At 48.9% G+C, this 14132-nt stretch overlaps 5 protein-coding genes across 5 annotated transcripts; 1 reads left to right on the forward strand and 4 right to left on the reverse strand.

The window, feature by feature from the left end:
- Positions 1–227: 227 nt before the first annotated feature.
- EDB93DRAFT_1322921 (uncharacterized protein) lies at positions 228–3851 on the reverse strand. The gene is made up of 7 exons (XM_041454970.1): positions 3460–3851; positions 3151–3404; positions 3052–3092; positions 2867–2998; positions 2192–2814; positions 950–2135; positions 228–898 (listed from the first exon to the last, which is right to left on the reverse strand). The coding sequence occupies exons 1-7, from the start codon at positions 3621–3623 to the stop codon at positions 473–475; spliced, it is 2826 nt and encodes a 941-aa protein (XP_041303206.1). The 5' UTR covers positions 3624–3851; the 3' UTR covers positions 228–472.
- Positions 3852–4078: 227 nt separating this feature from the next.
- EDB93DRAFT_1232776 (uncharacterized protein) lies at positions 4079–7190 on the reverse strand. Its single transcript, XM_041451305.1, has 10 exons — positions 6832–7190; positions 6387–6596; positions 6217–6333; positions 5920–6161; positions 5677–5871; positions 5225–5619; positions 4998–5064; positions 4715–4934; positions 4513–4644; positions 4079–4453 (listed from the first exon to the last, which is right to left on the reverse strand). Exons 1-10 carry the CDS (start codon positions 7030–7032, stop codon positions 4424–4426), a joined length of 1809 nt encoding a protein of 602 aa, XP_041303207.1. The 5' UTR covers positions 7033–7190; the 3' UTR covers positions 4079–4423.
- A 1319-nt stretch (positions 7191–8509) lies between these two features.
- On the forward strand, positions 8510–8951 carry EDB93DRAFT_1254728 (uncharacterized protein; the record flags this gene model as incomplete). Its single annotated transcript, XM_041453667.1, has 2 exons — positions 8510–8563; positions 8625–8951. The coding sequence occupies 2 exons, from the start codon at positions 8510–8512 to the stop codon at positions 8949–8951; spliced, it is 381 nt and encodes a 126-aa protein (XP_041303208.1).
- A 579-nt stretch (positions 8952–9530) lies between these two features.
- On the reverse strand, positions 9531–11714 carry EDB93DRAFT_1322923 (uncharacterized protein; the record flags this gene model as incomplete). Its single annotated transcript, XM_041454971.1, has 5 exons — positions 9531–10393; positions 10454–10956; positions 11009–11116; positions 11165–11489; positions 11557–11714. 5 exons carry the CDS (start codon positions 11712–11714, stop codon positions 9892–9894), a joined length of 1596 nt encoding a protein of 531 aa, XP_041303209.1. The 3' UTR covers positions 9531–9891.
- A 1242-nt stretch (positions 11715–12956) lies between these two features.
- Positions 12957–13814, reverse strand: EDB93DRAFT_1242781 (uncharacterized protein; the record flags this gene model as incomplete). Its single annotated transcript, XM_041452059.1, has 4 exons — positions 12957–13008; positions 13060–13129; positions 13265–13473; positions 13546–13814. The coding sequence occupies 4 exons, from the start codon at positions 13812–13814 to the stop codon at positions 12957–12959; spliced, it is 600 nt and encodes a 199-aa protein (XP_041303210.1).
- Positions 13815–14132: the final 318 nt, after the last annotated feature.

The raw sequence follows: 14132 nt of genomic DNA on the forward strand, positions 1-14132 counted from the left end.
CTGCAGAACGTACTCAACAAGATGATACATCGCATTGTGTTGGCATGATACCAAAGTTCCAGAGATGAATAGAATAGGTACGTAATCGACACATGAATAGCATTTGTCATCCTAGTGCCCTCTCCGAGGTCTGTACATGTGTTCAGTTGACGAAGATACTGGTATAAGCGTGGCAAATCCGCAACAAATCGTGGGGATTGAGGGAATACTTGAATCGTGATCTCATATTTTTCGTGTGCACATTATATGATTGCTAACACAAAAAACCTAACACAAAGGCAAAGCAATGGAATATCGAAAAGTAACAACATGTCAGTGTCTACGAGATGCGTACATACATATACAGTGTACAGATGCGATGAGAGATGCGGGTAAGATACTGAGCTGAGTCTATAGATGAAGCAATAATATATACAGATACATTACACAAATAACATACAACACTTGTCCAATCGATTTCTGGGTCATTTTCCTATGCTGTCGTTCGCGTTTTGAGGTCGCGCAGTACACTCTTGACGATACGCAACCATACATTTGCGCGGTCGATCTCGTCAAAAGCGCCATCAATGTGTGCGCTAATTTTTCGCAGGAGAAGCCTGCGCAATGCTCGTGAGTCTTCGTCTTCGTCGTCGTGTATGGTGGCGGCTAGGGATATGCTTGAGGACTGGGCGGAAGAGCATCGTGAGGAGGTGGCACTGTCTGGGGAGAGGTAGAAAGAGCGCGAGCAGTTCTCGGGATATACAGAGGGGGCAAGGGAGAATGCAAAGATGGGGTTGTAGGCAGGAGGGTACCGCGAACGGAGATTTTGAATCATTGCTTCACGCGTTTTAATGGAGCGTTTGATAATGCGCTCGGCGCGGGAAATGGAATGGCAGGCAGTAGAAATCAAATGGTCAACCTAGAATAAATTCATTAGTCACATGAGTTGGGATGGCGGAAACTGACATACTCCATGAAGACACTCGTCGATACTTGACAAGTCACGACTTGCACCAGAGAGGACCACCTGGGAGGGGTGAGGCTTATCACTTGAAGGAGACGGGGACGACGACGACGGGACTCTTGAGGGCTTCTCTGAATCTGAGATCGTGATAGAGAGCTGCGTAAAGTCCACCTTGACCTCCGTCCCGACTGCACATTCGCCGTCAAGGTCGTACGCGATCTGCAGTTTCAAGGGTTTCTCCGCCATGATTTTCTTCTTCAGCCAGGCTTTGAGCTTCGACGCTCCGCTTTTCTCAACTTTCTCGTAGCGCTTGCGACTGCGCAGGAGGCTCTTGAGCTTGGTCTCCTTGTTGGGAACCTTTTCTTCGAGCGAGCTCATCGCCTCACGGGAGAACAATTCGCGCTCGATTTCAATGAGATTCGCGAGGTGCGCTTTGTATGTTGTGGAGTCTGCACTAAGAATGAAGCTATCCAACCACTCGGGCCAAGGAACAGTGCGTGCGCCGGATGCAGATGTCGTCTCGAGAGGTACAGGTGCCGAAGGATCGGTAAGAACAGAAGCATCAGCGTACACCTTGGGTTCTGTCTCCTTCAGGATAGACTTGACATAAATTGGTTGAACTTCTACTGCAGTGGATTGTGAGTCTTCAGAGTCCCTAGGCGAGCGTCTGCGTTCCAGGAAGTGCTCAAGACTTCGCCCATCAGGAAGTGTACGAAGATGTTCTTCCACATCATGCGAAGTCGTATTCCACAAATGATCGATAGTGTTGAGAGCTGCCCGCATATCGCGTAGATCACTTGCAGCATCGTCTACCTGTCCTCTGAAGTGGGCAAGCACATCACACCCGAGCTGCGAGGTCTCATTCACCACGCTGGTCAGGCGATCAAGCCCCTCATGATCACGGACAAACTGTGCTTCGGTCGAGAGCAGGGTAAAGTTTTCAAGCAAGCGGTCCGCGGATGCAGTCACATCAAAATCAAGAGGAAGATGTGAGGCCGGGCCATTGGGAATGCGGATCGTGGGTGGGGAAAGCGGGGTAGTGCGGTCCGTGAAAGAGGTGACAGATGTAATAGAACTCGACGTTGTTGGCCTAATAGTGCGATCTGAGAGAGACGACTCCGGACGGATGAACTGTCCGTCAGGACTAAATGCGGAACGGAAGATTGGGCGTGCGACTTCGAAGGCTGTAAGGCTGTGGCAAATTTGTTATGAACCCGATGGAGAAACATGAAACACAAATGAACTCACCCTCGGGAATTACGCAGATTGCGAACAGTACCTGTGGTGTCACAATCAAGAAGAGCGAGGAGTACATCAAGACATTCGCCGTGCTCGGCGGCTACATGAATACAAGTTTCGTCATGCTTGTCGGGTGCCGCGAGTGGTGCACGGAGATCGCGGATAAGATGGATAGCGAATTGATACAAAAACTGGGGTGCTTCTGGAATGTCGTCACAAACGCGTGCAAGGCGTGCAAAACAGTGGAGAGGCGTGTAGTGCTCGCCGGTAGTGAACAAGCTGACGTCGGCGCCAGCGCGATACAGGGCATCGAGGATCTCGATAGAGGGATTTGGTACAGATACGCAATAGTGGATGGCGCTCCATCCTTCCAGATCGGGTACATTTATAAGAACCGGTCCAGGGTCCAACGGGGAAGGTTCAAAGGATTGTGAAAACAGCAGGGGGTACAGCACAGAAAGATCAGCAGCGAGTACAGCTTGTACAACAGAGTCTGTGACGAGATGTATAGATTCAGATGAAAAAGTTGAGGCAGGTGGGACGCCCGGCACGAAGTTGAGGTGATTGGAGGTATGCGGTGATAGGTGGTTAATAGCGAGGCTGGGCTTGCAAAGACATCTTTTGTTTCCGTTCTATTACAGGAATCAGTACCTGGCCCAGACTCGTACGCTACAGATCGGTTACCTGATATTCACGTAGGCGGTAGTTGCGAAGCGCCTGTTCACATGTCCATAAGACGCGCGGATGGGGTAAAGCGAATTGAAGCGAAGATCGATGATTTCGGTCTCTGAGATCGGGTCTAGCATTATGAGCAAGCTAGCGAATAGTAATTAGGTATGTGAAGCCCGCGCGAGCTAAACATAACGTACCAGATGCTGGACGACAGTCAACCTGCCGTCGCGTGTTGCGTCTGTTTACCGTCGTCAATTGGAGTTCAAAATAGCTGCTAGTTGTCAGATGAGACTCACACATGAGAGGTGTTGCACCATCCGTGTCCTCGGCGTCGACGGAGATAGCGCCTGAGCTGCAGTCTAGAAGAACTTGGACTGCTTGGGGCATATCAAGCCAAGCTGCCATGCCAAGAGGAGTGACGTCGTTTATTGAGTCTTGGGGTGCATTCAGCGTAAATAATGAGATTTCTGGATGCGACACGGCCATGCGGAGGACTTGAAGACGATCCTCAGACAAAAAGGACGCGTCAGACGCGTCGATAGTCTCCCACCTGAACACGCCAAGTGAGTTTTGGTACGTTTTCAACGCGTTGGAGGACGACTGACCTATCAGCTGTGAGGGCACATGTCAGGATAGTTCTGCCAGTGTTGTCAGACGCGTTAATGTCAGCTCCAGATTGGAGTGCATCGCGAACTGCAGCAGCAGAGCCCTCTGAGGCAGCCTGTAGCAAAGCAAAGTTTTCAAAAGAGCGTTGTACACGACTTATCATGATGTTATAGTCGTCAGTCGTAAATAGCGCGCAGCGAGTGTGAGAGAGAATGAGTTATGGGCGTTGGTCGTAGGGCGGATGAGGAGTCGGTGAGGAGAAGAAAGAAGAGTTGATTTTGTGTCGTTGAAGGATGATTTGAGTTTTGTATACGTACAGATAATGACTTCAAATGGGGCACAACGAGGCAAAAAGTAGTCTTCTCAAGGTCATCTTCTCATTGATGTTCTGATGAGGCTCATAGTTGCAGGCGCCCTCGAGCCGGCTTGTCCGACCGGCCTCGAGGCAATCACGTAAAAAATAAAATAAAACATAATGGTAAAAACAAACAATACACATCCGCGTCTTTCTTTTGTTCGCTTTCCATTGTAGGATTCATCTATATAGAGGAGTAATACCAGTACTAGCATTCAACCTTTCAAGTCAATCTGTCATTTTCTGTCTTTCAGGGTAGTAGTCTCGACGACAAAAACTTAAAATCACCCAACCCGTCATGCAGGGCGGTGCTAGTGGCGTTGATTCTGCTGGGAAATCATGTAGCAAGACCATCTTATGAGTTCATTGTGCAACAAATCGAAATATTTCGTGATATGATATTAATATGATAATGAAAAACTTTACATTGAAACCGATACGATGTTGCATGAAGTACTTTCAGCTTGCCAAATGTATATAGAGTAGTCATGGGATATCCCTGACCTAAAAGTCCATGAACGATATCCGTGAACTCTTCGTAATTGAACCTTCTAATAATAATAATCATGAACCGATAATATTGCAAGAAGGGAGTTCGCCGTATTGCTTCACAGAAATGCATCTCGTGACAGCACGCCCTGGACAAACAGTGGTGAGTAAAGCCTTCATTGAAGAACACTCTAAAAATCCCGCCTACCTTGACTTGCTCAAAGTTTGCGATGGCACGATCCAAAACCCACGCGTTGTTCTCTAGGCAATCCACGGCGTACTTGGCATTTAGACCCGTCCGCTCGCAGATCTGCATGATCAGATTACGCTGTGGCTCAGACTAACCAAGTCAATGGTGCGGAGATGAAGACGTAAGTAAAATTACATGGACCACGGAAGCGAATACTTACAAAAGTCGATATAGTATGTTCTAGCTGCACCCGCGCACTGGCGGGGATCAATGAAGATGATGATGCAATAGACCCTGTCGGTTGCCCAGTCGGTTGCATCGGCATAGCATCCCCAGCTTGCACACGCATCGGTCCTGGATGCCATGCATCGTGGGTTGAGTATGCTCGCACAGACCACTGGTCTGATAGGACCATAACGTCCCAGCCATTTAATTTAGCCCTGTCAGATTGGTCATTGCGTCAATGGCAAATGCCGAGCGCGCACGATGAAAAGGCGGCTTACCGAGAACCTGGGGGCGCTGGAGCTAGGACGAACGCCCTGTCGAATGACCGAATGCCATGCGAAGGCTCTGCGAGAAAGGAAAAAGTCAGTTGTGAACACAATGACGTGGGATCGAGGAAGAAGGAATTCGAAGACGCGAAGGTCGCTGCATCGCAACCAAAGCAATAGATCACCTGACAGCATAGGCAGGGCAGCCAAAAACTTCCGCGTGGATCGCGGGTGCTTACCTTCTATGAATTGCCCATGCAGGGAAATGAACAGTTTTAAGTTCTCGCCCTGACCCACAGGCCATGCATCGATGCAGAACTTCTCTGGTGAACCAGATACATCATGTTTCGTTTTTGGTAATGTCGACATTGCCCGAATAGCCTCTTCGCTACCTAGGTGGAGGCTGTTAATGACTTTGTCAACGCCGCCTCCCATGCGATTAAGATTTCGGGAGCCATTATTGAGCCAGAGACCCCAATCAAGCTTGCGCTGATTAGGCATGTCTTTAGATACGTGAAGGCCCTGTATACGTGCACGAGACGGAATGGCTGTATTACATGAGAACGAGAAAGTCGCTGAAGGGTGATATGCATCGAGAAGGGCAGCTCGTTGATCATCAAACAATGGGAAAAACCTGACGATAACGTTTTGTAAGCAAAAAAAATACAAGATATAAGATAAGATGACGCACCGAACAAGGAAATTGCTGACAATCGAGTCTTCAACACCCGTGATAAATGATGGGCGCATTTCGAATGGAAATGTAGTTGCAGTAGCTCGTTTTTCTGTTACAGGCGTAGACGAAGGCCCGGGAGCGTCGAATGCTATAGTAGCAATGGCCTCCTGATCCAGCATTATTAACGACGTGAAACGCCGTGCCATGTCACTGAATGTCGTTAATTAAATGACCCTGATAGCCTCTTTGTCAACGTACCTCTTGTACTTATCTCCCCTTCCATTCTGAATCTCCAGGTCTCTCAACGGATTCCCGAGGAGTATGAGTTCTCGCAAATGCTCGAGCTTCCCTTTACGTCCAGAGATAAAATCGATATCTCGCCAAACCTTGAGGTTGTTATTTTGCAGTGACAAATTGGCGAGCTTAGGAAGATAGTGCGCTAGCGTTGAGAGGAGCTGACCGGAGCTGATGTTGTTATTTGCGAGAGACAGTGTTTGGACCTATCGGTCAAAGTATGAAATACCAACCAAGTCTAGAAATAAAAGTTGGACTTACAGCAGGTCTCAGGTGCGAGGCTAACTTGAATAAAACCGAGGCCTCCCGTACTGAGGAAGCAGGGGCACCTGGCGGCAACAAGTTGTGTTTCTGAATCTCTGGATCGTCCATCATACTCTGTCCATGACATCAACCACTGAGATTCAAAGGCTAGATAGGTGTCTACTTACCTCTAGATTCAAAAACCTCGATTCGGGATTCCACCGTCTGTTCACGAAATCTTTCCACACTTCTACTGCTTTCATTGGTGCGTGCGCCTTGTTAGGTGCTACACCTGCAACTGCCGCCGTGATGGCGTTCCTGCGAAGCCGCCCCACCGTCGAAGCGCCGCGGATCGTGAGAACATCTGACGCGCTGCCTGGTTGTGTCCGTGCTGCGAGCTGTCCATGAGCAAGCGGCGGTGGGTGCCAGACATTTGTAAGCAAGAGTTTTACACAAAAAGGAGACGAAGAGCGGATATAGATAGATAGACGGACAATAGGAAAGGCAAGGGGTGATATACGACGACGATAGATACAGCGACGTACAGAAATCCCAAGTCATGGACGTGGAAAACATTCAAAGAGAGATCAACTAAGCTAATAAATGCGAACAGGGAAAAGGTCTCATATTTACCATGCTAGCTCGACTAGGGCCGTGAGGCTCCTTGTAGGCATCAATCGGACGTGTGCGGTGTGTACGGATCTTGGAGGGGCCCTTGCGACCGCCAGGTTTGTCCACTGTAGCGTCTCGCATGCGTGTGTCGCTATCGATGAGGCCAGCGCCCTTGAGCGTGGTGATTGCGAGCGTACGGCTCGATGTCGGACTTGAGAACATTATCACCTTTGACGAATTATTGCTTGTATGAAGTTGTCTGTGCAAGTGCTGGCACTGGGGATGACGGTGGTGGTGGTGGTGGTGATGGTTCAGGAGTAAGAGGCGGCGGCTGAACTCTGCTGTGGCCGGTTGAATCAAAAACGGAGGTAGTAAGCGCTTCCGACAAAGAGGTCACAAGCTGACTCAGCACCCGTGGGTGTTGGAATCAGTTGAACAATGACTCCACTACGTCCAGGTTCTCAAACCTTACACGATAAACTTTAGCTCTGATCATTTCCCTGTCTTTACAGCTTGAGGGTTCCGCCTGATAGTTTCTTCCTGCTATCATAACACAGGATGCTTGACCAACTATCCTTTCCTGGACCCATGGGACTGCATCGTGCACGGGAAACAGTCTACGCTGAAGGGTTTCATCAATTCTTTTGCACGTTCTGCTCATATTTTGCAAGTCGCGTTGAATCAACATATTCCTGCCGCTTATTTCAAATGGTATCGCGGCGGCTGGACTGGCTTCTGTGCGATCAATGTACACAAACGGGTTGAAGGTGCTGGGATTTATATGGAAACGACCGGCAGTATATTGACTGGCATGGCCACAAATACCACGATGTTTGCTGTATGGGCCAGTGAACTTGCCACCGTCCACTTTCCCGTGATAAAGCATCCGTTGATCAACTTCTTGCGGAACGGGGTTTGTTCTACGAGGAATTCCAATGCATCAATAATACAGGAATGTATGAAACGCGTCAACCACCCCCCAATGGATGCCATACCTTGTAGCAAATTAAGGTTGCTGTGTTATGTCGCTTGTCCCTGTTCAATCGCCGCTCAGGGTGGTTCCTCAGGTGCCCCGGCGATTATGTTCAATCGGGGTGCATCATCCTTCCATCCGTCACCATTGAGTCCTTCAATTTCAATTGCGTGCGGACGCAATCAGCTAGTCGTCCATGGGCCCCGATGCTCGATAATGTTTCGCTCCTAATCAGTGGATACTTGGCGTCTAGTTCTGCGACATTTCTGGTTTACCCTTCCTAGCTACTACCCGTCGTCATCGTCACGGGGTAACTACGGAACAGGATGCGAGGTAAAGCTTACAGGCGTCATGACACACTTCTTGAGCGGCCCCGCAGAGCTTTTGCCTCTATCTATTACTAACTGTTTTTCTCACTGATTCCATATTGCCTTTAAATTAATAACCGCAGGCCAACGTCAAACAGCGGAAATGACATGTACAAGCCACCAGAACTCCCTGCATAAACTCATTTTCACGACATAGGAGATCGGCCTAAGGCCAGATATGTTTACCGCTTTGAACGGACTAAGGCTGGCGGTGCGTGGCCTTGCGATTACTATCTGCGTTCCTACGTCTGCCAATTGCGGCTCGGCCTTCTGGCACGAAGTATATAACCTCTAACTCTCAGTTCAATGAAGTCCTCTCATTAGCCAGTGATTGATTCTCTTCTCATTCAACACGATGATGGCGCTAGATCATTATCTACCAGCGCAAGGCCACCTGTTTGATATTCCGACTGTCGGTCTTCTTTCCTGATCGTCATGGTTCCTGTAGCTGATCTTGATCTGACGTTTTACAGGACCACAATGATCCCACCGTACACTCAAGCCTTGACCACGCCTTCTGTCTATGGGACATCGGCGGCATTCCATGTGGCGCGTACATCAGCGTCTTTGATCTTTCAAAACACATGCGCATGCATGGAGTGAAGGGGCCTGGGGATTTGGAAATCCAGTGCGCATGGGATGGCTGCACAAGAGCCCCCATGAAGCGGGAGAGCGTTGTTCGTCACATCGAGGAAGTGCATGTCCAAGTCAAATACACATGCAACCAATGCTGGGCTTCTTTCTCTCGTAAAAATACGCTTAAATCTCATATCTCAAAGGCTCATTCACATGCATCCTAGCACGTTTTCCTGGTTCTTTGCGCATTTGTTTCTGTAAATATCTACTACACCTTACACCCTCGCTCTGGATATACTACCAGTTCCGTTAATCTAATATATTCTATCTGGCCTAGGATCGTGCTCAACTGCTCGCGCGGCATCCTATTTCATAATGTCAGTGTGCCTGCTAATCGATGCGATGCTATGCATATCAAGCGCTGAAGCTTAAGGGTCCCCCCGTGAGATCGAACTTGCGTTCTAGCGTCCTAATTAGGTTCTGGAGGCTCTACTATTCAGCTAAATATCTTTGGAGGAGTTTGTGTGTGTTCAGTATGACTGACCAAGCCCCTGCCTGAGTGGGATTAAAGCAGAGGATTGACATCTCGGGCATGGCTTCGAACTTATCCGAAGACAGACACACTCCTCACAACAAAGCTCATCCTCAATATTAATTCAGGATGGTGGAGTTTATCGATCGGAAGTCCGAGGCCATTGACACGTTAGGGCAGGCTGTAGATACATATTAAAACCCTCAGGCCAGTTAATACATGTAACGGTCAACATGGAAGCAAATGTACTCTACCAGTGTGGTTTGACATATTTTCTTTTTTTTTTTTAAAAAAAAAAAATCAAGTTTATGGTCAAACAACTATGTTGGAAATAGCCCTAATCGCAGCCCCCGCCCGTATGTACCAAGTATAATGTGACATATTGCTTGCATATGACTCGCAATACCAAGTCCGCGATCCCTGCGCGGTTGTAACAAAGTGTTTTACGATAAATCTGGACAGGTGAATACAGGGCCTGCAAAGAGCACAACATGTCGACCGACCATATACGCGATATCTACACGTAGAAAACTAGTGTCTGCACTGAACTGCATCGGTATCAAAAAGTAAGATAGCAAATTATCGAGCAAAAGACTCCCGGCCATGCGCTAAAATCAGTAACATCGTGCCAATTAACCCTCTCGGCGCCCTCCGTTCGGCTGGTACATGAACTGATGTGTCGATCCTGAAGATGCAGGTTTCATCACAGGTGCTGGTCGTGTGCGGTAGTAATTTCCGCTTCCCGGACGATCTGTCGGATTCGTCGAGGTGGATATGACAGGTGAGGTTGTGGCAGCAACTGTCGGCATTGGATATGGAAGAGTACGTGTTGGCGGTGGTTGATGTAGTAGTGGCTGCTGCTGCGTTTGTGCATGACGAATTGCTGGAGAAGGTTGCGTGGACCCTGGTGCTGGTGTTGAAGGTGTTGGAGAAGCAGATGTTCCTTGTACGGGTTGAGAAGCAGGCGTGGGAACGGGATTCGGGACTGTCTGATGGGGGGTATCTGTAGTCGTTGGTATCGGAGCTGTAGGTGGAGGGCGCTCAAGTTGGCCATCCGTCTCCCGTTTTCGTTTGGTTCCTCGCGACGAGGACTCTTTCAACCCCAGTGAGGTTGCTTTTATCAATATTTGGTGTCTATCAAGTCAAGTGATAAGCCCCGCTGAAAAAACCGATATGCCATATGGAAAAATCTACCTCGTACGAGAGTTACCCCATTTTTCGCATAGGGCATCCCATATAATTTCCCCGCTACCGTTGCGGTGCTCCTCAGCAAGCTTCTTTAGCCTTTCCGTTTCTTCTTCGGACCAGGCACCTTGGTTTCCGCCGCTTCCCGCAGCACCTCCCGTGCTTCCACTCACAGAGCCTGTCGCAGGTGCTGGGCTTGGCCCAGGTGCAGGTACAGGAGGATAGTAACCCCCATATCCGCCATAGCCATAGTATGGTGCAGTGGGGTATGCTGGAGCGCCGTATTGGTATGCTTGCTGATGACCCAGGGAAACAACAAATGATTGCGGATCCGAAATTACCGGTGCTGTTGTGACAGGGGATTTGCCGTTTGTAGAAGATGCAGATGGCCCAGGTTGGGGTTGAGGTTGGGGTGGTGGTGGTGGTGGTGGCGGCGGGATGGGGGCTGCGTAACCAGGTACAAAGTATGGTGCAGGTGGTGGGTGCGTAGTTAGTCGTGAGGGAGATGCCAACTTTGAGAAATAAGGACGAGGCACACTTTATAACCAAAATTATGTGACTCACAAGGGTATCGCATATTCTTTTCGCTTCACCGAGCATGGCCAATGGATCTACTTTCACGCTAGGGCCCATCTGGTAACATTGCGCAATAACAAGGGAGGGTGTAGCTTTCTGGACGAAGTTATTTCAACACCTCAAAATCACGCAGCAGATGCTTACAACAAGCTCTTCAGCTGCTCCATAGAATTCTGCACACAAGTTCAGCACACGCCACTGGAACTCATAGTATTGTTGATTATGTGGTTGTATCTCTCCTGGAGTAGGAGAAGCGGTATATTGGTAGAACCCGTGCTGCGGCGGGGACGCTTTTGGGGCAGCATTAGCCTGCTCCTTCAAGTCAGTAGCTGACGTCCGTGACCGTCTGTTTTTTGATCCACGGGGCCGACCAGGACGCCTTTTCCGTTCTGAGTCTTGTGGCGGGTCGGGTTGTGCTGTACCTGCGCGCTTTCCAGCTGCATTTGTACTTGATTGATGTTGTGTAGATCTGGACATGACGAGCACATACAATATGAGTATTTACGAATGCTTGCAATCAGACGCGTGTCACGCACCCAACGCCAACCTCATGATCGTCGTCTTCACGATCAAGCTGTTCTTCGACGGCGCCCTCGTCTTCATTCTCTTCCTCTTCTTCCTCCTCCTCGTATGTAGGCACTACGGGAGGATGAAGTGCATGGGAAAGCGGTTGGTAGTGCTGTGGATTGTCCATGCACACGCTCCGGGTATGTGATACAGGGATAGATAGGAATAAAGAATAGCAAAGTTTCGCCTGTTAATTTTTTTTTGAATATCTCGGGGTGGTTGTAATCCTGTCTGGCGTTGGGGTTATGTCGTCGCCGTGTGAATAAATCAGCAAATTACTCCCATGTATGCGTTTATTTGGCGCAGGTTTATCTCTCTCTGCCGTGACGGCACAGCCAAAGTCAAAGGTCCTATAAGCTCTCCGTCGTCAGTATTTCACGACTAATCATCCAATTCCAAAGGCCCCGATACTGGGGTCCAATTCCAAACCCCACATGTTGCACGTTTCAGGTCTGGGTGCCAGCGCCAGCGTGTCATCATCTTATTTTGTAGTATATGCGAAAACTCGAAATATCAATTCTGGACTTCTGGACTTACTACATCATATCCTCCGTACAAAGTGCGGACACACCTGGAACATCACACGGTCACCAAAAATAACCGGAGCGCTGGAGGGCTTTCTAAAAATTATTCCTCGAAACATATTGCATTATTGAACGAATCAGTGCGCCAAAAGGCGTGATGGTCCCCAGCGACAAATCATTCCAACAAGACTGTGAGTGTGTCCATCCGACAGTATCAGATTATGAATGTTTTTCCTGCGGCGATAGCACATAATGGGTCAGCTGCGACTGCGCTGTACTAAGAGCGCCCGAGGCGCAAAAGCGCGGAGGAATACTGGACACAACTCTGGCGTCGATCAACGCGGAAACCATTACTTTTTTCAGACATCTCGCATGATGTGACCGCGAAAGTGAGGTGCAGCAATCAGCAGTTGACCACCTATCATAACCCTTGGTCTCTTCGGCGGCGTACAAGCCTCCACCATACTTACTGTCATCACGGTGGTTTCTATTCTTGGGATGTCGCCTACTCGTAGACATCCTATCACTCCACTCTCGAAGATCGATCGCTGTTTTGAATTTCGTCAATCCAATGAACTCGTTTCTGGTTAATGCAACGCCTCTTTGTGTCATGACTTATGACCATAACAGATCAAGAGTTTCCTTTGCGGCCTGCGCTCAATGGCATCAAGTTAAAAGCTCGTGGCTAGCCTGATCTGTGTTGCCATGGACATATCGAGATTGACTACGTCAACATTCTTCTCCTTCCAAGACGTAGCCGGACTGATTGCGAGCCTAATCAAGTCTTTCAACATCATCTCGCGCGCGTAGCTCCTTATCACACCACTTGTACCTAGGAATAACGCCTAAGACTCCTGCACGAGTTCACTATCATTCTTATGGCCTCTCCACTTTGGACTGTTAACTGATATGTCAGAACGAGGGGTGACCAGGCAAATATATTCTTACATTCCATCGCACACTTCCATGATGTGCTGATCGTAGAAAATATGGCAACTAGGTTGAAAGTCAAAAGGGACTCCACCATAGTGACATGGAGGATGGATATCTTCGTGTTGCGGATCTCGGAGCCCTTCGCCTGTTTTCACCGCCTGGCCATCTTTTGGGTCAGCAGCATTCAAGCGGGCTTGAATGAGGGGGAATTTGAAGCCACTTGTGTATGCAAGCACCGTGTGCTTCCCCTCGTCGAAAAGTGGCGCCCGACAGATCTCACAGGAGACTTTGCACGGGACATGATGACTAGCTCCTTTCGTCGTAGAGAAGCAGTGGAGAGTATAGCTGTTGTTCTCCAGAATCCGGACACTGGTCTTTGGAAAGATGACCGCCCATTGGAAGGGGGCACCGTGCAACTGTTGGCATTGTCTGCAGTGGCAGTACTTCGCATCGACTGGGTCGCCCGCAAAAGCAAAACGTACCGCACCGCACTAGCAGGACGATTCGTATTTTGTCTTGAAGAGCTCCTCGCCTTCTGCACTACGCGCTGGCGACCAATTGTATGGTGGCTTTGATATCCAATCTTTCTCAGAATCACCGCCATCAGATGAGGGGATAGGGGGAGAACCGCGCCAGCCAGTATCGGGAATGGACTTGCCAGGCGAGCGGTCAGCTCGTTGGACATGACCTTCAGGCGAAGGACGATGGAAGCAAGAATGAGGCTGAGCCTTTGTTTGTGATTCTGGATGAACATTAATTGTGAGCGGCATCGTAGTTGTTGACATCTTGCTTAGTCTCACTTTAAGGTTTCAAATCTTCCGAAGTGATGTCACCTAAATTTGCTTCCGTTTAGTGACATAGAGAAACTTGTTGACGTCATCAGCAGGCTTAGCAAGTCTGTTCAAGTTAGTTTCCCTCTTCAACAATTCAGAATTAAACATCCCACCGTCGAAATGCAATGCTCACACATAGTACACATCGCAGTGGGCGCTTATGCGCTACGACCAGGCTCGGCCTGCGTCTTCGTTCCTAAAGCTGAAGACAGGTTTTGCGATCTCTGGTGCTGCGGGAATTTATTGCCAACACCT

Source organism: Suillus bovinus (genome assembly GCF_016758785.1).
Source record: "Suillus bovinus strain UH-Sbo-P2 chromosome Unknown EDB93scaffold_79, whole genome shotgun sequence".
In the NCBI taxonomy this organism is placed as follows: domain Eukaryota; kingdom Fungi; phylum Basidiomycota; class Agaricomycetes; order Boletales; family Suillaceae; genus Suillus; species Suillus bovinus.